Here is a 27,718-nt window from a genome sequence, read left to right as displayed (position 1 = left end):
TCTGGATCCACCATGGCCAAAATAATTGTCATGAATAGCATGAATAGATTCATGCATTATCATTCAACTTGAACATGTGTTTTTACAGTATAGAGTGGTGGAGGGATGACGTATGTTGGCCAACCCGGAAGTGAGCGTCGACCTGGGTTTTCCTTGACAAAAAGCCAAAGGGTTTTTCCATTGGATTTTGGATTATTGCAGAAAAATTAGCATCTTTGAAGCACCTCCACAAAAACTGAAAATAAATAAATAAATAAAAATAACTGTGCTCCAAAGAACGAAATGTAAACCAACGCATTCTGAATGGGAGTGTTTCTCAGATTTTTCTATGCTACACAGAACGAAATGTAAACCCATGCAAATAAAGACTTCATGGTCATAATAATTTAAATATCATTATTCTCCTAAGTGTGTAAGGTGGTATTCTATTTTTTTCAACGGGGTTGCATCCAGTCACTTGACCGTCATGGTTGCTATGGTGGTTGCTATCGACCAGCCCCTCTAATCCTTACATGGCTCTAAAGACCACGCGGCAAAGGAGCTGCCGTCCATTGTGTTGTTTTTGTCGTAAACTATGGTCCGATGGTTAAAAAATAGACAGATATTCCAAGGTATCCTTAAAAGGCAGCTTGGATGTTTTTATTTTCTGCAGTTTAGACTTCTTCTATAACCTATTTTTTAAAGCAAAACACCAAGCTCAATGATTTAACGAGGCAGGGTTATTTGAAACCATTTATTAAATATATATTTGTGAGAGGTCATTCCTTCTCCTGAGTTTGCTTCCTATTTATGTCTAGTGTACAACCCTACTGTCCACAAGCATCACCCCCCCCTCCCCATATGGATTTGGAGAATTGTGGCCACGTCCCAGTGGTGGAGGTATCATATATATGAAAGAGGGCATTCGATTATACTACAATGATCAATTAGGAGGCAGAAGCCCTAAAGGAAGTGATGCAATAGGTGACTGCAGGTCGACAACATTTAAGTAAGCTGTACTTTGAGGTCTCTTATATATCAAAGGGGGTCTCAAAGGACGCATACGCTTCAACCTGTGGCTCCAGCCCTACAGGAAATGACTCAGCAAGTGCTCCATCTCGTTGCACCTGCACCCAGCGGCTCGCTTGCAAGATTTTGGCCTGAAGTTCTTCCCAGACCGACACCGTAGCCATCCAACCTGCATATCTGAGAATCAGGCCTCTCTTTAATAATGACAAAAAGTTATGAGAGAAATACACATTAACTTTTGTCTCATAAGCGGCGTGGTGCCGGCTCCTTTTGACCCCAGACTTCTGGGGGAATAGCTGAATCAATTCATTAGTCAATCAGAAGCATGTAAATATCTTCCCGGTGGCGTAAGAGGGCGAACAAGGTGTCCTCCAACATCTACGCTTCCAGGCGATTGCAACAGTGCCACACATGAGCATATTCAAACATGTTTAATGGTAGTAATTAGCTGTCGAAATTGGAGGCCTTAATCAATAATGAGCAGCTATTGATTTGCTTCCCGAAAGAAATTTGTGACAAATGACATGTTATTTAGCATCTACACGTTGAGCTGAGTCCAATGACACCCAGCATGACACTCTAGCAAATGGTAACATGTATTTTACATGGTACACCTAGGTCTAGGACATGATCTCAGTGTAGCAAGAGGGCGAGCTTGATCTCATTGGACTCAGCTTAACGTGTAGATGCTAAATAACATGTAATTTGTCAAGAATCTCCATCGGGAAGCAAATCTATCGCTGGTCATTATTGATAAAGGCCTCCAAAATCGACAGCTAATTACTACCCCGAAACATATTCAAATATGATCAGGTGTGGCACTGTTGCAATCGCCTCGAAACGTAGATGTCAAAGGACACCTTGTTTGCCCCGTTACGCCACCGGGAAGATATTTTCATACTTCTAATGGATTGATTCATATTTTAAGGTTCTCGGAGTGAGACTTTAAGCGGCTGCAGCAGAAGTGTTGAGACGAAAGATGATATCAAGACATTTATAGAATATTCCCATTCACATGATGATTCTTCGTCATAACATCCGACCAAACATCCTTTACAGTCAACGAGCGAGGATTATGAAAGTCCAGGCCCCCCCTTCCTGCACTCGGGGTCCGACTGGGCCAAGTTTCGATGCGGGGGTCCCAGTTAGGCCTTAGAATAAGGTATTAAAATTTCAGGGCGGTAGGACGTTCCTATCTCAAAAACTGTTTTTCCACCACATTCTGAACCATTAGGTCTTGCAGGTAACACTTCTGAGGGGCTTTGTCCAAATGACAGCCCATTTGGGAAAACCTTTTTTCTCTAAGGGCTAGAACTCCAAATCTCGGATATGTCGTTCTCGGGGCCCCGGGAAATGTGTGTAAACATTTTAGCCTCCCTAGCTATCTCGAAAAGGCCGGAAAAGGGGCGTGACCTCCAACAGTACAGTAAATGTACATAAGACAGAGGTTAGTTTCTAGTCCCCATTTTTTGTGGGATGGAGGTGTAAATTTGTGGCTCAAGGTGTGTAGACACAGCTGGCCTGTGGCCACGTTTTTGAAGTCTGGGGTCAAAAGGTCAAAAGGAGCCGGCACCACGCCGCTTATGGGATAACAAAAAGTTAATGTGTATTTCTCTCGTAACTTTTTGTCATTATTAAAGAGAAGCCTGATTCTCAGATATGCGTGTTGGATGGCTAGGGTGTAGGTCTGGGAAGAACTTCAGGCCAAAATCTTGCAAGCGAGCCGCTGGGTGCAGGTGCAACGAGATGGAGCACTTGCTGAGTCATTTCCTGTAGGGCTGGAGCCACAGGTTGAAGCGTATGCGTCCTTTGAGACCCCCTTTGATATATAAGAGACCTCAAAGTACAGCTTACTTAAATGTTGTCGACCTGCAGTCACCTATTGCATCACTTCCTTTAGGGCTTCTGCCTCCTAATTGATCATTGTAGTATAATTGAATGCCCTCTTTCATATATATGATACCTCCACCACTGGGACGTGGCAACAATTCTCCAAATCCATATGGGGAGGGGGGGGGTGATGCTTGTGGACAGTAGGGTTGTACACTAGACATAAATAGGAAGCAAACTCAGGAGAAGGAATGACCTCTCACAAATATATATTTAATAAATTGTTTCAATCAAATAACCCTGCCTTGTTAAATCATTGAGCTTGGTGTTTTGCTTTAAAAAATAGGTTATAGAAGAAGTCTAAACTGCAGAAAATAAAAACATCCAAGCTGCCTTTTAAGGATACCTTGGAATATCTGTCTATTTTTTAACCATCAGACCCTAGTTTACGACAAAAACAACACAATGGACGGCAGCTCCTTTGCCGCGTGGTTTTTAGAGCCATGTAAGGATTAGAGGGGCTGGTCGATAGCAACCACCATAGCAACCATGACGGTCAGGTGACTGGATGCAACCCCGTTGAAAAAAATAGAATACCACCCTACACACTGAGGAGAATAATGATATTTAAATTATTATGACCATGAAGTCTTTATTTGCATGGGTTTACATTTCGTTCTGTGTAGCATGGAAAAATCGGAGAAACACTCCCATTCAGAATGCATTGGTTTACATTTCGTTCTTTGGAGCACAGTTATTTTTATTTATTTATTTATTTTCAGTTTTTGTGGAGGTGCTTCAAAGATGCTAATTTTTCTGCAATAATCCAAAATCCAATGGAAAAACCCGTTGGCTTTTTGTCAAGGAAAACCCAGGTCGACGCTCACTTCCGGGTTGGCGAACATACGTCATCCCTCCACCACTCTATACTGTAAAAACACATGTTCAAGTTGAATGATAATGCATGAGTCTATTCATGCTATTCATGACAATTATTTTGGCCATGGTGGATCCAGATCTGTTCCGGAGCATTTCTGCACCTCGGGCAACAGCGCAGGGTTGCCAGGTCCTACCTGCAAAAAACTTCCTGCCCACATACCGTTCAAAATCCACCCAAAATGTCCTAGAAGCAGCCCAAGTTGTTGTTTTAGCAACGAAATGCATTGTGTGTGTGTGTGTGTGTGTGTGTGTGTGTGTGTGTGTGTGTGTGTGTGTGTGTGTGTGTGTGTGTGTGTGTGTGTGTGTGTGTGTGTGTGTGTGTGTGTGCGTGTTGTGGTATCCGGCTTGGAGATTGTGCCGGGGCTCAGAGATACTACACAAGGCAACGGTTAGTTTAAGCCGACTTCGGCGTTTATTTCAAAGACAAGGGTGCGCTTGGGTCTCCGTGAGCCTCAAGCCTCTGCAGTCCATGCGTGTGTCTTCCCTGCCGTGCTCCGGGTCCGTCGCCTCTTATGCTGGCTTCCGCCCTTCCTCCTGCCAGCCGCCAGGTGTCCCCCATCCCGCTGATTGGGGGGACGGTCCCGGTGCTCTCCGTCGCCGGCTGGTGGGTGGCGGCGGTATACCCCGGCCGTCACGGTCCCTCGGGCCCGTGACGGCCGAGGCTTCAGGGGCGGGATGCCACAGTGTGTGTGTGTTAGCGTGTGTGCGTGTGTGTGTGTGTGTGTATGTGTGCTTAGCACGCTATTTTATGTTGAAATGCGACGTAATCCAGTGTTCACGAAAACGTACACTGTCAACGTATGCTTTTGGCGACTGGGTTGGCTCTCAGATAAACGTGTTTATCAAACAAGATGATATTGTTGCGTCACAGGGTTACAATGTTATTCATGTTACTTTGTCATTGTACAAAGTCTGACAGAATTTACACCTTGATCTAATGCGTCACAGGGTTTGGGAGGAAGGGGCGGGCCTTCTGAGAGGGGGTTCCGGGGGTTTCCTTCCGGGCGGGAGTTTTGGTTGTTGTAGTTTTCCGGTGGAGCTGTGCCTGCCTGTCCGATTGTGGAATCCAATAAACCTGCTATCAATCTTACTTTGCTCAATACCTCGCCTGTGGTTATTACAATATCATTAAAAGTTACATAAAGTAACGGTTTAATAACGCAAACGCAGGAAACACGTGAGCTGCTAGTTTAGCGAAAGCAGCGTCTCTAGCAACCTGACGTCGTTGAAACATGCGAGCGAGCCGATTAAATCTTCCGATCTAAAGATCAGACACAATCACTGACTGAAGATTATGCAAGTAAAAAGTATATTTCTCGCTAGAAATGTTATTAGAAACACGTTTAACGGTGAATCGATCCTAAAATATTGCATTTCCCATTCAGATAATAAAGATTACTAAAGATCATACACATTCACTGACTGAAGATTATGCAAGGAAAATGTAAATTTCTCGCTAGAAATGTCATTAGAAACACGTTTAATGGTGTATCTGTCCTAAAATATTGCATTTCCCATTCAGATAATAACGATTAATATGGCTACGTAACAATTTCACCAAATGCTAGGAGAACGTATCGCCCCCTGTTGGTGCTATTCTCCCATATATATATATATAAATATATATATATATATATATTTATACCCTATATATATATTTATATCCAAGTGACAGATTGAGGGTCTACAATTCACAATCTGGTCACAATCGTTATTTGTCGTTAGACTATCGGTATAATTCGGCCAGTAATCTGTATGTTTCGGGTTACATTGGCTTACATCGGGTCTAATTCAGGTAAAAAATATCGGGTGTAATTCGTGTGCATTCGTGTAATAAACGTGCTATTCCGTATGTCTTCCCTAGAGACGTCGGGTGTCCCTCGGGGTCTTTCGTGTGTTGAGGTTGCCAATATAAAGATGATAAAACACGATAAAGCGCGGAAGATTAACGAATGTAGCCGATGTAACCCAGGAAAATTCCCGAACGACTTGCGATGTCTTACGTTATACTCCTGTTCTATTCCCGATTATAGCCGATTAGCCCATAGCAACACCTGGTAACCGATTCTACGCTGATAGACCCAAAATTAACAAACATGTTCGTTCTCTGCCGATGTTGCCCGATCATTGAGCTTTTCTTCCCGATACGATGTTCCCGGGAAGAGTAACGGTGTTTCCCGATGCAACCACGCTATTTGCCGATGTTATAACAATAGCTGCTGATTTAGCCATCGGGCACCATCGGGGCCCACTATCGGGTAGGTGTAAACAGGGCATTACTGATGTAAACTAAGCTTATGCAGTCTTACAATTATGATTCAAATCCAGGTTCCTATTTCAGGAGAAAGATAGATAATCAGCCGACAGCCAGCCAGCTGATAGCAGCTAGCAGTAGATAGAAATCAATAGTGATGTCGTTACAAAAAAAAAAAGCTTTATCATCGGCACTAGTGAGGATTAAAAAAAAACACTCTCTGTAAGTAACATACATATGTAAAACATTCGCGCATTTCTTTTTTTTACATCAGCTCACTAAAACTCTCTGTAACTCGTGTATTAAGCAAAAAGCCTTACCTCCAACAGCTGTGCCGTGTTCCAATACCCGTACTTCCATGAGTATACTTAAAGGAAGTATACTATACTACTCACTGAGTACGTTCATTTTTCAGATGTGAGTGCTGTTCCAAATCGAGTACTCCGTGGTGCAACAACCGGAAATTACGATCACGACTGCCGCCGCGGCTCCTCCCCCGCAATAAACATCCCGCTTTGAACGGTGAACTCTTTACTTCTAGCAGCTATAAAAAGCTATAAAAACTATAAAAACTACAAAAGGACTCTATTAATCCAGGCTATGTGGAAAATGTGCGGACTTTGGCTCAGCCTGGCTCCGCCTCTTCCGCTACGTAGCTAAGATGGCTGCCGTTGAGTACGGAAAGTGTCCTTCGATCCACACTTCACGATTAGCCCGTTTTGAGTACGACATCCGGGTCCTTGAAGTATACTTATTTTCGCCGGATCTGAATTGGAACGTACTACGTACTCAAAATTTGGCTCGTAAGTACGGATAGTACGGGTATTGGAACACGGCACTGGTGTTATCGTGAGAAAAGGGAATGATGTGCAAGTGCCGAAGTGCTTCAGAAACTGCCGTAAAGCAGTACCTCTGACAGTATGACAATGTGTGACGTCATCGCATTTTTTAACGCCTTTTTAGAACAGATACGTGACCTTAGAAAATGCGATATTCAGCTGAGTTTATTATCTTAGCCCCACCTTTTGAACGCAACTTTCAAATTACTTGACAAAAAATTACATTGTGAGAAAAGTGGATTCTGAGGGTAAAACCCCATAGGCTCCCATTCTTTCTGGACTCGCCTGCGAGCGCCCCATGTGGACCGAGATTATTACTGCAACCAGTCCAGAGAACCGGAACTAACTAGCGAGTGCCCATTCTCCTCATATTAGACATTCTCTATGGCGACACATTAGTGCCATAATTCACTAATGTGATAAAAGATGCATTCGGGCGTATTATATTATTCCACACGCGTAGATATTAACTGCGAGCGCGCAAATGATCTCTGCGCGCGAGCAAATGACCTCTGCACGCGCAAAACAGCCTCTCGCGCGCGCAAATTACCTCTGCACGCGCAAAACAGCCTCTCGCGCGTAACAGCCTCTCGCGAATGATGTTCTGCTCTCGCGCGCAAATTTAGTTTTGACACTATGGGGGAGGGAACCATTTGCGCGCTCGCAGTTAATATCTACGTGTGTGGAATAATATAATACGCCCGAATGCATCTTTTATCACATTAGTGAATTATGGCACTAATGTGTCGCCATAATTCTCTGATAACAATTTGTCAGACCCTCCCAGGATTTCGCGATGTTGCGATTTGCAACTTCAAAGCAACATCAACCCATCACCGCAAATTCAGGGCGGTGTCGCAATTTTAACCAATCACCGCAACTTTCCCGCATATTTGACCAATCAGCGGCGCCGTCTTGAACTGACGTCAAAAAGCTACCTTCCGCCTTACTTCCGTGTTTACGTCCAAGCATTCAAGCATTCATGCAGCAAATGCTCGTCCAACGTTTCACACTTGCCGACCAAAATAACTGCGAAAGATCGCGAAAGCAGTATCCTGGTATTCTACATAAAAGCGGGGGGGGGGGATTATTTTGCACTGCATGCAACATTGTGGTGGAACATGAGCATAAATCTTCCATTGATAATCATTTTGCCACCGCGAAACATAACTGCAGAACTGCAGCCATGACGTCAGTGACGAGGCAGATCACTATGACACAGGCTGTTGCATCGAAGTCTATTGCCAGCACGGAAAGAATCAAGAATCAATTATTCATAGGACCATTTCTCAGTGTTTTTGTTCTTTTAAATAATGTTTTTTTCAGTAATAACTTAATATTTAACAAATTACTCTGGGAAAATTGCAATAATGGCACATCAGGAAAATCGCAACTTTTATTGCAACTTTCATCGCAAGTCTTTGGAAAAAGCTCAAGTTTCATCAGGCATTTTAGGCCACAACAATCTCAAAAAATGCCCGCGAAATCCTGGAGGGACAGTTTAATGGATCAATTTAAAATAGACTGCTTGCCAGATAAAAGCTGTTTAAATTGAAATCATCAATTTGGACCTTTGATTGGGATTTTATATTGATTATACCCTTTTATAGACTATAGATCATTCATAGATTATCATTCAATTATATCAGAAATATAATAATTTCATTAAACGACTTATCGGTGCAGAACTACTCTACTTTGTTTCCTTTCCTATATATTTAAAACCCTTTTTTTAACCATCCTTAATACAACAATGCATAGTACGCCATTCATTTAAGCATTTGCAAGCCTTTCTTTCCCAATCCATACCAACGATTTCCCATTGTTGTAGCCTACTCTAGGCTGCCATAAACAGAGCACCTGAATGCAGGCTGCCAGTACAGCCGCCTCGCCTGACATGCATTCCTGAGCCTCGTCGGTCCCGATGCGTGATTACATAACCATCACGTCATCATTCGGGCGCAGGACGCCTACTCGTCTGCAGGCAGCTCGGTGTTATTTTCAAATTACCCCCGTCATGTCACGGCATCTCTTGGAGGCTGGATTTCAAGCTGTCGGCGGCATACAATGATGTCACATAAGTGATGTAATTCGACACTGGCTATATATTTGTTCAGCAAATAAATGGCTATTTAATTGGTTCTAATTAAATGCTCAAGCGGGTCGTTGCGTCATGTGTCCGCCAAACCACGTGCTCCACTTTTTGGCTGACCTCATCTCACAGCTATGACTGATTAGTGCACCTTGAAAAAAGGCATGATTCAAAGCGTTTATGTTGAGATTAATTGTTGTTGCATTAAGTATAATACACTTTTTATAAAATATAAACGATTAGAAGAAGTAAATAAGGAAGCAAAAAATATGTGAATACTAGAGACAGTTCTTTTTAGAACTTAAGCTGCTTTCACACCGCCGCGCGGCAACTCGCCGCCTCCATTAATTTCAATGAGGGAAGGGCGGCAGAGGGGATGCGGTTACAAAAGCGGCTGTAAACCAGAAAGCGGTTGCTGCCCACGTGAACGCGCACAGATTTGCCCTACCGCTCAGCTTTCCCTGTGTTTACCTTCGGCGGTAGCCGCCCGGCGGCAGCAGCAGCCGCTTTTGAAAAAGCCTGGCCCTTCACACCGCTGCGCTGAAGGCCCAATCCCATTTCTACCCCTTACCCCTTCCCCTTCCCCCTTGTTTTGAAGGGGTAAGGGGTAGAAATGGGATTGGGCCTTCATCCCATTTCTACCCCTTACGCCTTCCCCTTACCCCAGGGCTATTCAACCTCCTTAACAAGTGGGCCGAAAAGGAAAACCACTGGGGGTTCATTGGCTACACAGAGTAAAACTACGTGAAGGAATCGCTGCAAATAAATCAGACTTAAAGTAGTGTTAAATTAATATATATAGTACTGCTACATGGAATAAACTTGTCAGACGCATTCCTTCCTTCTTCACTTTTAATCGTATCATTATAAAAGATTTTGTTCTCACATATTTTGGACACGTATTTAGAATTCAACAATGTTGTTTGAATCATCACAAAACAGAACTTCTGTACATATGAGACATTTTGAGCCAGTGAGTCAGTGAGAAAGATTGCACTGCCTTGTTTGCCTAGTTTGGCTCATCCTGAGACACTCATGCATCTTCTCATAGGTCATGGAGCAACGTGCCTTTGTTCTGATAGCATTCATATGAGAAAAGCTAGACTCACACGTATCGGTTGAGCCAAACATTGTCAGAATAAGTGATGCCAGTTCCTGATCGTGGGGTACTGATACTGGCTAGTATCACCGGCTACAGAAACCTGATTTGCATGCAACTATGTTTCTCCTTTATTTTATTTATTTTTTGCATGCAACCTCTTGCGGGCCAGAAAAAAATTAAAAGGGGCCGCATTTGGCCCACTAGGCCGCTAGTTGAATAGGCCTGCCTTACCCCATCCCCTTACCCCTTCAAAACAAGGGGGAGGGGTAAGGGGAAGGGGTAAGGGATAGAAATGGGATTGGGCCAAACCCTCCGGCAGCGAGGCAGTTATAGGGGCGGTTGCCGCGTGGCGGTGTGCAAGCACCTTTAATGGTCAATAACTGACGATGTCAATGAGTGCTTGGTTTTCATGTTGTTTTGATTGTTGTTTTTTCCAGCTAAATCCAATTGAAGGATTTATTTCACATCTTAAAGGACAATACCGATCTGTGGAGATACCATCGTAAATGTCTCTCCTGGCTCCTCTCCTTCAGCATCCGCTACCAATAAAATTAGTCAAAGTCACTTTTTTGTGCCGTTACTGATCCTAAGAGCATTTTGCATGAACGGGCCTTCCATGAAGGCAAACTATAGCAGCAGCACTTTAGTCTTTTCAGCAATTCAGTTTATTTTTACAGACACAACATACCATTATTTGTTTGGGGATAACATTTCTTGGTTCGAAAAGATAAAAATGCTATATTGCCATTTTTATAAATGCCCTGCAGTAGAATCGGAAGAACAAAGCAATTTTGACAAATGATATTGATAACGGATGTTTTAGTGAAGCCAGGAGAGATTATGACGACCACAGACTGGTATTGTCCTGCAAGCAAGGGATGTTAACCAATCCCATAGCTCACATGGTTCATCATGTTTAAATTTCTCTGTGAAAATCAAACCTACATTCTATATCGTTGGCACTGATTTGTTGAAAGCAGTTTTGGTTCGATCAAAAACTGGATAAAGGTAAATATATATCAATACATATTTAAACATGTTTTTTCCTTTGTCCAGTTTCTGCGGCCCACGTTCATTAGCAGCAAGTGTGGCCGGTTCACGTTCAATGGTCCTTTGTGAGCATGCATAAGCCGGCACATTGCTTTAAAGAGAACACCCCCCCCCCCACCACAATGCACTTCTTGGCAGAAAATAGTCTCGCTTTCTATGGCTGATTTCCTGCATGTCTCAAAACGAGAACATTAGGAGTCTCAGATTACACTGGGCACGGTACGGGGATTAAAAAAGAAAAAAAAGCGAGCTCTGAGCCCAGGGGCATGACTCCCCCCACTGACTTGGGTTTCATGATGCAATTGCCCTTGAAATCAGTCTATTCCCCCACCGCTCTCCCCCCACAAACACACACACACACACACACCTTCCCCCGGCCACTTATATATACCCCCATGCCTCCCATGTTGGAGAAAAAAAAAAAAGATGACACCAATAATAACATAGGCTCGTCTTCATGGCTTCCTCATCACTTCCTGCCTGAGAACATATCTGGAGAGATGGCCGACGCCACCGACTTGTATAGAACAACCCGAGGGGGCAGCTGCTTCTTTAACGTCAGTGGAGGTGATTATGGTCTTATCTTTGTGTTTGTATGTATTTATTTTATAAAACAGATCCAACTAATACCCCCCCCCTCACCTCACCTCATAGTCCTACAGGTTTGCAGTGAAGAAAACACATATAGTTTGAGTGCACACACATAGAGATGGTCCAAACATAGAGAAAATGAAACATTGATAAACTGAGATCAATTCACATGAATGTGTTGGCCCATTTTACTTACCAGTGACCGCAAAAAGCTGTTTGCGATGAATTAACCATGTCACGCCAGAGACGAGATCACGACACTTGTGTCTATTAAATTAGCATTGAGGATTCTGCGCACACCTGGGATAATACATTTGTACTTTAATACACAATAAGCAACCTTAATATTTATTCTGCCTCCTCATGTGATGATGAGCTAATGCTAAGGCTAGCACTTTTAATGCCATTAGAGCAGGAAATAAGTGCCATCTTAGAATCGGTTGATGGGATTATCATGGGTGGAGGGGGGTTCGGTGGTGGGGGGGATGGTGTCATCCACAGGACAGCTTATGTGCGCCGACCGCCCCTTCCATCCCAAACGTCCCCACTCTTGGTTCAGATACACCCAACTACTCTCATCCGACAGCAAGCTTATTCTTTAACATGGAATACACTGAATGAACACATTGTTAAATTAGTTTTCCCTGTGAGAGAAATCATTATCACTGGCTCAAACCAATCCGTTCGCCGCAGCGTAAGTAGCCTATGCATTCTGTGACCTCAGCTGCTTACATAAAACAGTACAGTCACATTTCTCCTACACGCTAATTCCATTTGCAGGGGAAGGTGACTCATAGGCTGGCTGGCTGCTGGTGATAATGAGAATGCAATTATTGGCTACTGCTGCGGTGTGCTTTGATTTTCTGCACTTAAAATCAAGAGAGAGCGATGGCACGAGAGACTTAAGGATCTGTTACATTTTCAGGCTTTGGATTTGGTTGATTCATTTTCTCCCCCTCCCTCCTTCTCTCTCTCCTCTCTCTCTCTCTCTCCCCCTCATTCACTCTCTCTCAATCTCTCTCAGGCTCTCTAAGGTGAGGCCCTGCACAAGCGAGAGAACAATAACTATTAATCTTATCATATGGGCCCTGAAACGCTCTAACCATTCCTCATCCAGTGTCCATCAGCGGCAAAGAGGCCCCCTGATTGCGGTGCTAATGGAGAGAGTGCATTTACTTAGATGATCATGGAATTGGGCCACGTTTCAATCTCTGTTAAACTATTATGGGTTTGATACGTTTCATCATTGACAAGAGCAACACAATCTGAAGATTGGATTCAGTCAAAAATGAAGATGTGGGTAATTTGGAACATTTTAGGACAACTAAAAGAGTTTGTTTAAGAGCGCTGGATGGATGTATTGTAGAAGTACCTTGGATAAGGGGGGGGGTTACCCTTTTTGCAACAGCTTCAGATTCATCAGACCTATATAATACCTTAAAGTGAAAGCATTACACAGATATTACAGCTGACACTTAGAATGTTTCTTTATTACTTGAGGCAACCATTTCCTCATAGCCTTTAAATGCTATGGATATGGCTATTTCAAAGGCATGCTCTTCTAGCCAGAGGTCATGAACCCCCCCCATAAAAACAGGTGGGTCTGTCTCCCCTCCAACACAGTGAAGGGGTTATGGGGAAAGTTAAACTAAATGCAATATAGACGATCAGAAGCCTATCCAAATAACTTATGTAAAGTCTCATCACATATTATATGAGTGATTAGGCTAGGTAATCAAATGCAGATACATATAATAAAACAATATCATATGCACTTAATACCAAATAGATCATTTGCATTTTACTATTACAACTATTATTGCTGAGTAGAACTACTATAGTAACATAGTAGGCCTATCAACTTATGATTATTGGTGACCAATGTTAAATGCACTAGCACATATGTTAAGATTACATGATCATAACATAATAACCATAACGTCTCCCTGTATCCTGCTCAATTGCTTGGTGTTTACTTGCGGAACGCGCCGCAACCCGAACCCGAAGCGCCCTTTAAAAACAATCCCTCTGCCAGTAACGCCATCTTGAAATATCCCGACCTGCTCCCAGCTCCCACTCCAGAGTCAGAGTCGAGCTGCTTTGCGCCAGGCATGGCGGGGAGCGAGTCACAACAACTCGACACAAATACAGGCGACCGCTCGGCTGTTTTCGCGACGCGAACTTCGCGGGCATCCAGCTCCTCGTGCTCCAGGACATTCCAACCCCAAAGCACGAGCCGTAGGACCGTCGACGCCGTGACCACGTGAAAGCCGTCCACCTGGCTAGAGCCATCGGACCGTCGACGCCGTGACCACGTGAAAGCCGCCCTCCTCCGCCGCGCGCTCAGCTGTTTCCCTGCTCTGTGGCTCGTAGTGGTGGGTATACACACACCACTCCGACCGTAAACAACCGCGCGAGTGGGGCGAGCTCAATCCCCCTGGAAGAATACAGAGTCCTCGCGGAACAGAACATGCGTTGGGCGGATTTATTTTTACATTTAGGTGCTTTTTGCTAACGCTTTTATCAAAAGCGACTTACAACCATTCATTCAGACTTAACACACAGACGGCGGAGTCAACCACGCAGGGCGACAGCCAGCTCTTCGGGAGCAGTCAGGGTGAGGTGCCTTGCTCAGGGACTCCTCGGGACTCAGCTAGGACGAGCAGGGGATCGAACCAGCAACCTTGAACCTTCCGGTTACAAGTCTACCCGCTCTACCTTCTGGGCTGAAGTCTTCTTGCTTTATATCCACGTCGATCTTCCGGTCCGAAATCTTGAGCTGACCCATAAGTTATTGACTTGATTGATTGACAGGCGGGTTGGATGCTCTCTGGTCCACATAACGGAGCCTCTGGCCGTACACAGGTGTATAACAACGGCGTTACGGGACAGTGTGGGTCGGTACAGACCCTGGCAGAGGCCGGCGGCGGGTTTGACATTGCATTGTAATTATGCATTGTAGGCTACTAGAGTGTACAGGCTTGTTTGTTATCCGGTTAAAGACTCCCACTGGAATAATTGAATATGGACTACGGGACTACTGACGGGATACTTTGAGAAAAAGGCCACCCTCCATCACTGATTGGGCAAGAAAATGCCAAGACAATCACAATGCTTATTGTGCCAGACGGGTTTATGATCCAATAGGTCTTGTGCCACACCGCTCCTGTTTCTTTATTAGATGGTACACCTCGAATAGAAGATGGGAGAAGCAGCCAAGCTGGCGTTTGCCGTTTTCCTCATCTCGTGCTCCTCAGGTTGGTGTGGTTTGTTATTGGTTAAGCTTGCTTTGCAGTGGGATATATGTGTGTACAACTTCACTGTTTACGAGTTGGTATCTCTGAATAATCACGACACATGCCCTGTATCTGTAGTGGGTACCACATCGCCTGTGTGTGTGTGTGTGTGTGTGTGTGTGTGTGTGTGTGTGTGTGTGTGTGTGTGTGTGTGTGTGTGTGTGTGTGTGTGTGTGTGTGTGTGTGTGTGTGTGTGTGTGTGTGTGTGTGTGTGTGGGAGAGGGAGGGAGGGAGGGAGGGAGGGAGGGAGGGAGGGAGGGGCTGGCTGGGTCCGTCCAGGTACTTTACGAAGTGTATACATTTGTTTGCATCACGCACCATCCAACGTGAGGCATTTGCCAGCAGTGATAACGCTTCAATTCCCAGTGTATTTGCACAAGGAGTTGTTTGAGTCTATGATTCGTGCTCTGTCTGGATGACAGTTGTTAAGATGTCAACGGACGGCCCCGCCTGTGCAGCATCGGCGAGGGGCGTCACGTGGAGGTGGCTCAGTCTGTGTATCTGAAAGTGCTGCTCCTGTTTGGAGGATAGTCTGTATTTGCTGGCTGATACTTGTTGATATTAGTGGTCAATGAGCAGTGCCCTATACCACGAAGCTCACTGAACATACCCAGGCTTTCTTGGGAAAATCTGGCTCGACAGAGCCGCAACTCGCAATCAGAGTTAAATGGTACCACGAAGCTCACTTTAGATTCAATTAGTTGAACCAGGTTTTCCGCTTTAGGTTCAGTGCGCGTTCACGTGAAAGGGGCGTTTTTTGCGTAATTTTTCTCACCTTTACGATAGATCAAGCAGTCTATATGCGTATAAGTGAAAATATTCTGCATATTGTCTGTAAAATAACTATGCCAAATGCAGAATTGTTCGCCATTAATCCAAATAGAATGATGATGATTTAAAAATGCATAAGCAACGTCCATCCTGCCTTATTCTATCATTTAGGGAATTCACTTTAAATACACCCTATGTAAGAAATGTCTCGCATGTTTTCAACCGCCGAGAGGTAGCGGCTGTAGCGTAGTGGATTAGTATAAGACCCGAACGCCAGCGACCGGGGTTCAAATTCGCCGGTCTATCATCATGCATTTTACCCCCATAGATGTGGTGCCAGCACAGCCTTTAAAATATGGGTTCAAGTTCGAAATAAGCACAAAAATATAATTCCATAAGCTTTAGTGAATAAGCATTCCATATGCATGATAATTGGGACTTTTTAAGCTTCACATAAATTCGCGTCACTTGGGAGTCGAACCCCCCGCGCAGATATTCAAGACTGACGCGCTACCTCCACTCTAGCACTCTGTCACGGAGACACAATGCGCAACAGTAACGCCCCGTGCCCACTACCTCCGTCAGTTGACCGTTGCCCATTGACTTTGAATGGGGACGGACGCGCAATGCATTGTGGATCCGTCCGTTCAGTTGGAGCGTTCGCCACCGTCAGAAAGTTGAAAAATTTTCAACTTTTTCGGCAGCGACGGTTCCGTCATCCAATCAGATCGCGTATGCAAATGTAAGCACTGTGACGCGACTCGGGCTCTGACGATACTGGAAAGCGGGTCATCTTGCCTCGCAACAAGCAGGAAGAAGCGGGAAGAACCCGGCGAACCGATTTGATTGGCTGACGGATGCATCTGCAAAGACTACTCCCCCATCCGTCAGCCACGCCTTCCCACGTCCGTTGACTGACGGTGCAGTGGGCCGAGGCGTAAGCATTGTCTACATAAGGTCCAAAAGGACGATCAAATAACGAACACCCTCTTATGAGAATCTGTATCTCTCATGAAGAACCCCAATTTCGTTGTTTGCACAATGACAATAAAGTCTGAAATCTGAATATCGTCAGACAATGCCAGGGGATCGGTTCTGTCCCGTAAAACCCTCTGTCTCCGGAGAGACGCCTGTACGAGAAGTGCGCAGAGGTCCACGGGAACACCCAGAAATGGTGACGCCATTGTCAGAGGAGGGGCTAGGAAGCTGCGCACGCCGATTTAAGTAGCCGATCTCCGGCTAGACTAAGCCGAAAAACTGCTCCCGACCAGGTTTGGTTGCGAGCATAAGTCACCATGGTGATACAGCGACGCTAAAAGAGATCGACTTTCGTGGTACAACTAACCCAGGCTTGGAGCTCAACATACCTCGCTAACCCTCTAAGCGAGCTTCGTGGTACAGGGCCCAGGTTCTGCCATATGAATCAGAATGCATTGTTGATAGGGGGTTCTCATATGACCAGCGGATCTTACAGAAAGGCCTTGTATCCATTATGGAAATCATTAATTAGCCCTCTGAAGGTTTGTTTAAGTGCATCTTCCAAATCAAAGGTGATGTAAAGGGATTAAAGTACGGGTGCTTTGTACATCAGAGGTGGCCTTAGTTGGATCCCAGGTTTCACACTGTTCCTCATCGCCATTAACGATGGAACGCACAGTTAACCAAATGTAAAGCAAGGATAACCACGACATGGAAAGACATTGTATTCTGGTGGAAACATCATAGTTCCATAAATCTCTAAAGCCTACATGCATCTGCTGTGCGTCTTCTCAGCTGGGACTTTGCCTCATGCATTGGAAGTTGCGTGTTCTTTGCCCCCAATACACACCACACACACTGTGTTACTGCGAGCTAGCCGAAATAGACGCCTTCTTCTTCTACTGTCAGCTAATGGGAGTTGACCATAACCATGACCATTATCCATATCTCTTCTTGTTTGATGGGACTTTGTTGCCTTTACAACTTAATTTGGTGGTAATTCTTGGTTTGACAATTGAGCAGTCACAGTAGCAGTGAATGAGGCACACGCCTTGATCCAGGGCACAAAGCTGCTGTTTGTGGACGTATTTGTCACAAAAAAAACTTTAAACTTTCTGTAAAGTAAAATCTGTTAATCTCCGGCCTTACCGCCTCAATGCAAACACTGTTACGGCTAATGGTCAATTGGTTGGTCCCGGTTAACACTTTGCTGTGGAATAGCTTCGTCAAGTAATGTGCTACTCAATTATATGTAGCTATTATCAAACAAAGCACTCAACTGGTTCATTAACTGTCATTATTTTGAGGCTGGTAAGGGCTGATGAGTGTAATCATCACTTTGCTTTATGTGTTTTATGTAGGAGAGCTGCTAAAACGCTGGTTTGAGAACTGGCCTCAGGTCGACATTAATTGTAGCTCTTCAAACACAAGAAGATGTTAAGAATTCTTTCTATATATGAATGAGCCAATTTGCAAATCAAAATAGAAATATTTACCCTTGCATCAATGTAGCACTTAATTGTCCCAATACAGTACAATTTTCATCAGCCTACTTAATTTTTAAAGAACAGGAAGTATATCATAGCTTGGTGTAGCATGAGGCCTAGTTCAGTCCTAGTAGGCCTAGTTTACTAAACCCTCCTCTCTGGGTCACTAAAATGGAGATGGAGCAGCTACTTCTGTCCATACAATTTCTTTAAGTCATATTCTTCTGATACAACTGTAAAATGAATGGCATTTTATGTAGTTGAAGTTTATTTGAGTGTAAAGTAAGACTTGGCTTGTTCAAAAGCTCGCAACAATTCAACTTGTTTTGACAGTAGACTCAATAAAGTTTATATACAACGCTTTCTGAACAGAGCACACTTGTGAGAGTATAAGGCTAAGTGTTAAAGTGCGAAAACACCAAGCGCGTACCTCGCGTACCATGTACGCGCATAACGCAGCTAAAATGTTGCTTGACCATTTTGTGTAAAAAATGGTCAGATACACGCGTACGCATACGCGCGTAGATGAGACCGCCCAAAACTCCCCCCCCCCCAGCCTGTGGCTGCGCTCAGTGCGCTGGATTTAGGAGTCCGAGGAAGGAAACCCAAACGCTGCCGTGTTTGGGTAGAAGATGATAGAGCTTGGATCGGGTTAGATTAAATAATCTCGGATATAAATAACAATAATCGGGTTAAATAACTTCACATGGTGTGTCTGGTGTGTTTCCAGCATTCGTAGTGTTGATCAGCAGAGAAATAGTCCGCCAAGACGTTGAGGTTGCTTAGCAATCAGAGACTCTGCCCATGCAAGTGAACGGAGCGTTCACTCTTGTCATAACTATCAAACCAAACATCCTTCACATTCACCGAGCGAACATTATGAAAGTAAAATGCACATTTCTCGCTAGAAATGTTTCCATAAAAGCATTTAATGGCGTAACTATGTTACTATTTCCACACAGAATAAAGAAAGATGTCGGCCGTATGCTTCTGTCCAAGCTCACTACTCTCTGCCAGTGACGTCGGGTCAAGCTCAACGCTGATTGGCTATTGCGGCGCGTATGAGCGTAAAAAGTTCAATTTTTTGAACTCCTCGCGTACGCGCGTATATCTACGCGCGTATATGTACGCGCGTATATGTGCGCGCCTCATACGCCCCTAACGCTAGTAAAATGTTGCTTATACGCATGTAACGCGTGTACGCGTCTCATACGCGCGTAAACCAATGGTTCCCTATGGAAAAAATGGCGATTTTATACGCGAGGTACGCGAGATACGCGTCTGGTGTGGCCGCACCTTTAGAACAAGAACAGGCTCAAAGTCACCCGCATGCTGCTGCCTGCCCAACTGAAAATTAAACCATTCTAGACGATGAGTGATGATGTAATGCAAAATCTAGTAAAATGGTACACTAGTGCAATGTAATGAATATTAAAGGTGCCATGGCATGAAAATCTCACTTTATGAGGTTTTCTTACATAAATATGAGTTCCCCTAGCCTGCCTATGGTCCCCCAGTGGCTAAAACTTGCGTACGGTGTAAAACGAGCACTAGGTGTTCTGCTCGCCTTTGGAAAAAATGGAGGCTCAAGCGCACTGATTTGGAATGTGGTCCCTTATGTCGTCATAAAGGATCTAAGCTCCTCCCCTTTCTCTACCTTGCCCGCCCAGAGAATTTGGCCTGCCAATGAGGCACGACCGTGCGAGTGCCACGTGTGTGTGTGATTACATACACTGTAACGCAAGTGTTTGCTGTTGGCGTTATGGCACATAACACGTTGGTTCTTTGACGTCTCTTGAATTTCCACAACGAGACTGTAGTTGGGGTCTCAGCCATGGGTGAGAAGGAATTATTGGGGAAAAGAACTTTGGCTTTGACTCCCTGAGGTACATGAACTGCGACGTGCTTTCTGACGCCGGTTTCCGCGAGGCACCACCGCCGCGAAGCACCAGCACCGAGCAGCTGGCAGTGGGCAGCGGGCAGCCGGCAGCAGGCAGCGTGCGGTTCAGTCTACTTCAGATTGATGTGGAAGTTGAAGAACCAGAGACGTTGGAGAACCCGACGAAATCGTTTGTGATTCATAATATCGTCTGGAGGCGCACACAGCTTTTGGCCGTGATCATATGTATTATGTGATATAGATATCTCTATGTATTATATGATATGATTTAGATATAGAGCTCCAGGACTGTAACGCAAGTGTACGCTTCTTTGTTATTTGGATAACTGTTCTGTTGTTGGTGTTATGGCGCATAACACGTCGGACTCTCGTAGCTGGCATTTCCACAACGAGACTCGTAGTGGGGGTTATCTCAGTCATGGTTGAGAATGAATTGGGGGAAAGGAACTTTGGCTTTGACTCCCTGAAGTACATAAACCACGACCTGGAGGAGAAAGGGATGGTTGGCCCCGAATGTCTCCCGCTTGAGCCCCGCTTCCCGCTGCCGAGGGACCACCGCCTCGGCGATGCAGTAGGCGGTGGTGCCTAAGCGCTGACCGCTGCCGAGGCGGTGGTCCCTCGGCAGCGAGGCTCCGGCGGGGGACAACCGCGGTCAACATCGCGGGCAACAATCCCTTTCTCCTCCCATGTCGTGGTTCAGTCTACTTGAGATTGATGTGGACGTGGAAGAACCAGAGACGTTTGAGATTCATAATATCGTCTGGTGGCTCACAAAGCTTTTGGCCGGGATAATTAAGCAATAGATCACGCCAGGCTGTGGTATGTGCTCATTATACCTGTTAAGGGGCGTTGTCCGGCCCCGACGCGCAGCGGAGGGCCGGCGACCCCCTTCACAGTGGTATAATGAGCACATGCCACTGACTGAAGTGATCTATTGCTTTTATACAACGGTTACTATTATGGCGAAAAGGAAAGTCATAGACACACTTAGGGCTGAACGATTTCAGGAAAAGATTGCATTGCGATTTTTCTGGCAGATATTGCGATTTCGATTTTCTTCACGATTTTCTTCAAATCAAGCTTCGGTGCAATATTCATAATGTACAGTAATATTTACAAACATGACATCATACCATTAAAACATTACATGCCATTACTCTAATGTAAGAATTGATTTTAAATGTATTTATTAAGAAACAAGCATGTAAACTAAAGTCCTTGACCAATTGCAGTTGTTACAAATGAACTAAAAGAGCCATCTTTGACTGTCTTAACTTAGAAAAGTTATACTACTTTTTAGTTGTTTTTTTAAGACAGTCAAAGATGGCTCTTTTAGTTAATTCGTGCATTAGAGTATAACAACAAAGGGAGAGACGTCGGAGAACCCAACGAAGTCTATTCATAATATTGTAATGACCACGGAAGAGGCAGTGAATGAAGTATTGAATAGACAGAGATTTATTAGATAGGCCTACCTAATAAACCGTTGGAACACACAAGACCGGAAACATAGCAACGCCGGTAAACAAACCCCGAGAAGCCCAATCCCTATGAGAGCTCCCCGCGCTACGGCCGTCCGGCGGTGCACAGAGCTTTTGGCCGTGATATTATATATACAAATATTATATTACGATACTAGTATATAGATCTCCGGGAGTCGCAAACGGCAACATTCACTTTCTCCTCCATGCTGCAGTTCACCCCGGACTGAACTGCACTGAGTTTGACGGTTGAACGCTGACTGGCTGTTACGTTACACATGTGACTCAGTGGCCACGCTGTTGAACGCATGTTAACGCTGTTAACCATTGCAACGCCGGTAAACAAACGCCGGTAAACAAACCCCTCAAAGAGAGCTCCCAGCCCTACGGCCATCCAGAGGCTCACACAGCTTTTAGCCATGATATTATGTATACAATTATATTATATTAATTCGCCCGATTCGCGTCTCTACGTTGACACGTGAACGCACAGTAAAACCGAAAAAACCGTATCTTTGGCGATCCCGAGATCGCGTTGTCTGAAATCGTGATTTCGATCAGAAAACGATAAATCGTTCAGCCCTAGACACACTACATTTAAAAAGAAACCAAGAAAGTCAAAATAGCCGTTTTCTTAAAGAATACAAAAAAGTAGTCCCTCCTGGCTGCTGCTATGCATCGACGGTCGCTATGCAACACACTTTAGCGTCCCTCCGAGAGAAGGCTCCGATAGAGCGGTTCGCTGGCAATTTATCCTATGGAGCAGTTAACTCGCCGTGTGCCTAAGCTTTCGTTAGTCTCTCCATCGCCTTGCTCACTCCCGGAGTAACAACATTTACACGCTCTCCATCATCCAACATATGTTTTACTTTGTAACTGTTTCTACTTCCAGGCGCGGAGTGATATGCAAACTTTCACAAAATGATCAGGCGTCATAGCAGTTATGTATACGCTCATTATACAAGAGTTGGGAACCAATCAGATCGCTGGATTTAGGCCCCCCGTTGTATAATATATATTATATGATATAGATATCTATGTATAATATGATATTATTTAGATATAGAGCTCCAGGACTCCCGTGTGTTATAGAATATTTACAGAACACAGCTAATGGCTGTGTGCGACTCGCCATTGCGATACATCCACTGTAAACAAAGGGAATGGTACCGTGGCTGCAAGCTGCCCAGGGCCACACCCCCACCCTCCTCCTTGACCCGCCTCTCTCCTCCTCATTTGCATTAAAGCTACAGACACCGAAACGGAGCATTTGGGGAAAGCTCAATGTGCAACAGGCTCGTAGTGGCTGTAATTCTGCACCACGGCTCTATTTTGGGAACGTCTTCAAATACTGTGTTTGGGGCCTACTAATATCTATATTAAAGCATCCATAAATGAGCATGCCATGGGACCTTTAACAAACGTAGAATTAACCAAACCTACAGTGATATTAACATACCTCAGAAGTGTAACTGGCTAATAACCCCTAAATATATATATTTGAGGCACTGTAGCTTCAGTTCAAAGATACACTATTATATGCTTTTTAATTCATCCTTGTTTCAAAAATTCTGCATCAATTAAATCCGGATTTGTCCTCTTGTACTTGAAGCACTTTTCAAACAGCTACTGATGGTGTTACAATGGTCTATTCAACACACCTTGAGCGCCTATAAAGTCCCATTTCAAGGTCAAGATGCTTTTACACACACCAAATCAACCACTTCACCTATTTCTTTCGAAGTAGCTCAATTGTGGATCATCGATTATTTTTAAGGGCCAAGACGGAAGAAATGAATATCCGCTAAGTCCGCCTGCCAGCGATGGGCCAGTGATTTGCAGAAGTCCCCAAGGAGTGGATGGCTCTCTGCGCTGTCCCGGTTCTTAACTTCCAATGTGTTTCCTCTGCATTATGCATCAGGCTTCAAAAGCAAAGGTGCATATGTTAATTCCAGATGTAGCCCAGCGGTGCCGTTGGAAATACCCAACATGTCAATGCTGATGGCTCCTTCTCATGACCGAGACGGCAGGCACAGTGATACCCCTTCAAAAAGTGTGGATGCAACCCTCAAAGCAGATAGAGATTCCTCCACTTTCATCTGGCATCTTATCCTAGCTAGCTTTGTTGTATACAGGGAGTGGGTTAACCTAGCGGTTATTGATGCTTGGCACTTAGTTCTACGAACATCCTTACTGTACAAACAGTGATACATTGTTTCTCCTTTTTCTAACAGATGTTCTTATTGTAAGTCGCTCTGGATAAAAGCGTCTGCTAAATGCCCATAATGTAAATGTAAATGTCACTGGCCTTGTTTTCCAAAGGCAGCTAATGGTGGTCAGGTTGGCCTGAGGCTGATGAGTTGACAACATGTGTTGGGGAATAGTTGCTCAGCATTTTGCTCGACGCCAAAGGGTGTTTCTATGAAGGATCGGGGTCACACTGGTCGGGGTGAACAGGGGGGCATCACAGCCCTTCTCATTTCTTACGACACACTCAGCTCCACGGTAGCCGTCAGCGTCATGTCCAATTTGCTCTCTTGTCAACTTTATAATTTGGCTTGAAAAATGTGCCACAGTAACCATTGGGAGGTGCTTCACCGGAGATGTGCACCTGATGGATCTATCCAAATAAAAATCATACGCCTACATTTTCAATGTTATGTAAAGTTACGTCTCCACTCAAATCTTTTCTCACACATAAATGATGATGCCATTCTTTATACATGCGTTTTTTTGGCGTTGATGTGACGCTGATGGTAATACAACTCAGTATTTTCATGGGAGGCTCTGTGTTACCAGGATTGTAATCATGACTTCCTTCTTTGCCTTTTAATGTTACCCCAATGTCCTGAGTCTAGTCATGTAGCTGGTTCATTTTTGTGTATTTCTTTAGAGAGGCACTGATAGATCGGATAGAAAAAACTATGTAAATAACAAGTATGGAGAGGAAGCTTTGACAGCAACTTGCAACGAGGGTGTTGTTTTCAACCTATTATTATGGGCTGCCTATGCCAGAACTTTGAATTTAGAACGACTCTTTGTGAAATCCATGCCCATGAAAGGTGCACCGTCCACAGCTTCCCTCACTGCTTCAGCCCAGGGGTCCAGCTAGAGTGGACAGCGCTGTCTAGGTTTTATGTAACCCTTCAGTTATGCAGTTTATGCCGCTTATTTTGGAAATTGCTCTAGCTCGTCTTCATGTAGCGAGAACAGCCAGTTAGTGTCTTATGAAGCAGAAGTAAATATACTTGTTTAACTAATAGCAAATGAACATGAACAATAAACTAAAATTACCATGTCAAAATTCCTGGTTTTATTGAGATGTTTGAGTCCTGTAAGAAAGAAGTTGCAAAAATATTTCTCTATGCTGGAAGTGGTTACATAACATATCAATATACTGAATAGTTCTTAGAAAGAAAGACAATTTTTATTGGTCAAAACAAGTAATTGACTGGTCAACTTTCAAAGGGATGCAAATCGTAATTGGACAGGAATATTGTAAGCCTTCCACATTTGCCCTGGAGCCTTATTACAAGCGTAATACAAAAGGAAGAGATATTTTCCCAAAAATAAAGGGATCCCTGTTTCTGAAATGCCTAATTTTAGGGGAGAGGCAACATTTGATATCGTCTTGTCTCTGAATGAACAGAATTGTATGAATGTCTATTCATAGAAAATTTGAGCCTTCCCATTCCCCCATGGGTGTCCTGACTGACTGCTTGAGAGCCAGATTTCTTAGAGTAGGACTCCACAGAGCTGACCAGAAGAGGCCTTTTACTGCAATTAATGCCTTCTGCAGATGTTGCATTATGTGCATGGGACAGTTGCAGTCTAGACTGCCTGGCTGCTTAGAGAGGGAGCATACCCCTTTGCTTTGATCTCTTGATTAAAATCCATTTGCTGTGTATCCATCATGCTCTCGTTTCACATTATCTCGATTGTCCTCCAAGCCCCCTCTCCCCCCTTCTCTCACAACTATCCCCACACTCACCGGTTGCCTATCAACAAGTCTATTAAGGTTTGCACCTGTAAAGACTTTACTGTACTTTTTATGGCAATTTAAAAAGTCAGAAAAAGTCTGCCACCGGTCCGAAGATCATCAGCACACAACTTCTACAATACAGCCCATGCTTAAATCCTTTTAGGTATGGTCTGTATTGCAGAAGTTTTGTGCTGTTGAGCTTTGTGATTCAATGTTGCCTATATAAATGGTCATTGGAGCAAAGCTGTAAAGGAGGAGGAAGAAAACTCCTGTCCATCACTTTGCTGATTTCACTGGGCTAGAAAATCTCCACACAGTAGTACTTTTGACGTCAATTCAATCCACTGGTTTCCCCCCTTGCCCTGCAGCTTAATACCGTAGTGTAATAAACAAGGCCTTCCATCTAACTCGCCTTAATCCATCCCCAGCACTTCAGGCCTGAGGGGATGGATGGGGAGGGGGGGCAAGGAGGGGGGTGTAGGACAACAAACCAGTGGATTGAATTTATGTCGGTATTTAAATTCCCCCTTCCCCTCCTCGCTGGAGAATGCAATGGTGTGTGCCCGACGGACCGCAGTGCTGTAGCCGTGAGAGCTCTCAGGCCCCGGTATGCGGCCTGTGTATACTTTTCAGGGGTCGGTACAAGCAGAGACCAAACAACTTATAATGTCCGCAGCACTGCCAGCAACTGCTCACGCCAGCTCTAATTGAGGTGGAGAGAAACAGCCATTTGTTGCGGCGCATACCAGCGAGGATTCACAGGGATTTGGATTCTGTGGTTTGAGTTTAGGGGTATATGCACAGTAAGGAAAAAAAAATCATACATTTCTTACAGTTCATTACAGGCTTGTTGCATCAGGGCGTATGTTAATTTAAGGGTGATGAGCTGAGGTATGGTAGGTATGAGAGGGATTCAGGCTACAACATCCCAAGTATCACTGAAGTGTTCATGACTATCCAATTCTGTAGTGTATATACTTCACTGAGGGATTCTGGGGAATATATTGTACTATATTGTGGGTACAGTATACCACAGTGAACCCACAGTATTTACTTCAACGTGTTTTAAGGCTGAAAATGTAGAGTATATGTACAAAGTTGAGTTAAAGATGGAACATTTTTGAATGAGCAATACATTTCAGGGCATATTGTAGCCAGCTCTAGCTGCATGAATCAGTCTATGAAACCTGCACGTCATCGCTCTCTTTATCAGTAGGCTTATCCATCTCCAGCTCAATTTGCTTTCGTCACAGAGAAAAGAAAGCCGCATGTTAGGGGTTTAGAATCAAAATGAGGTGTCTGCACTTTCAACGTAAGCGTTACCCACACGTATTTCTGGTGTCAAAGCTGAACTGATGATGCAACAGAATTTGAGTTGGTGGCTAATATTTTCTAAATAACAACAACGTGACAAATGTTGTTTATTGCTTTGACATATAAATAATTGGCTCACACTCCTCAACCTAATCTACCTACCTAACTACTACTACCTACCTACTCTAACCTTCTTCAATTCTTCACGGAAAAGTAATTGCATCAACTCCCTACCGACATCGATATGATTTCAGAGAGCATCGTTTTCAAATTTTTGGTTTTCAGCTTGCATTCTCCCGTGCAAAGTTCTGATTGTGATTGCTTTTGAAGCCCAAACTGCTCTAACGAGGCAAAGCATACGGAGGGCGAATATAGCATGGCTGTATTTTTCCAAAAAAATAAAATACAAATATATTTTTGTCTGTTCCCACACAGGACACACATGTGCTCTGTGATGTAGTCTATTTTGAATACTATATTATTCTTATTGACCTTGATTCCTGCATGACGTCTATTTCATTGTACCTGCCCTCTTGTTATCTATCTACTCGTGGTGCATATTAATTCCATAACGCTGTCTATCCTGTTCTGTGTCTATCTCCTCGTTTTCACAACTAATGTTGCCAGAAATACGAGTGTGAATGGACCAGGGGATAATCTGGTGGGTCTTTTTTGGTCCATGACCGATCCCACTTAGCCGAAAGGCCAATAGGTAAAAGTAAGCGGCACAGACTCCAAGAGAACATTGCTCAACCCGGCACACGTCAAGTTAAGGAATTATATTTCCAGTTAAAGAAAACGGTC

At 44.2% G+C, this 27,718-nt stretch overlaps 1 protein-coding gene across 2 annotated transcripts in view; it reads left to right on the top strand.

Moving 5' to 3' along the window:
* The first annotated feature begins 13,726 nt into the window (after positions 1 to 13,726).
* LOC130381763 (activin receptor type-2A-like) overlaps positions 13,727 to 27,718 on the top strand; it is an 82,269-nt gene continuing 68,277 nt past the window's right edge. For both annotated transcript variants that reach the window (XM_056589520.1, XM_056589519.1), the window contains exon 1: positions 13,727 to 14,962. In XM_056589520.1, coding sequence (XP_056445495.1) covers positions 14,908 to 14,962 — 55 coding nt within the window. In that variant the 5' untranslated portion in view covers positions 13,727 to 14,907. The remainder of the gene's footprint in view (positions 14,963 to 27,718) is intronic.

This window comes from Gadus chalcogrammus, chromosome 4 (assembly GCF_026213295.1).
Source record: "Gadus chalcogrammus isolate NIFS_2021 chromosome 4, NIFS_Gcha_1.0, whole genome shotgun sequence".
In the NCBI taxonomy this organism is placed as follows: Eukaryota; Metazoa; Chordata; class Actinopteri; order Gadiformes; family Gadidae; genus Gadus; species Gadus chalcogrammus.
Note: the sequence above shows the minus strand (reverse complement) of the source record. Positions and strands in the feature narration are given on the sequence as shown.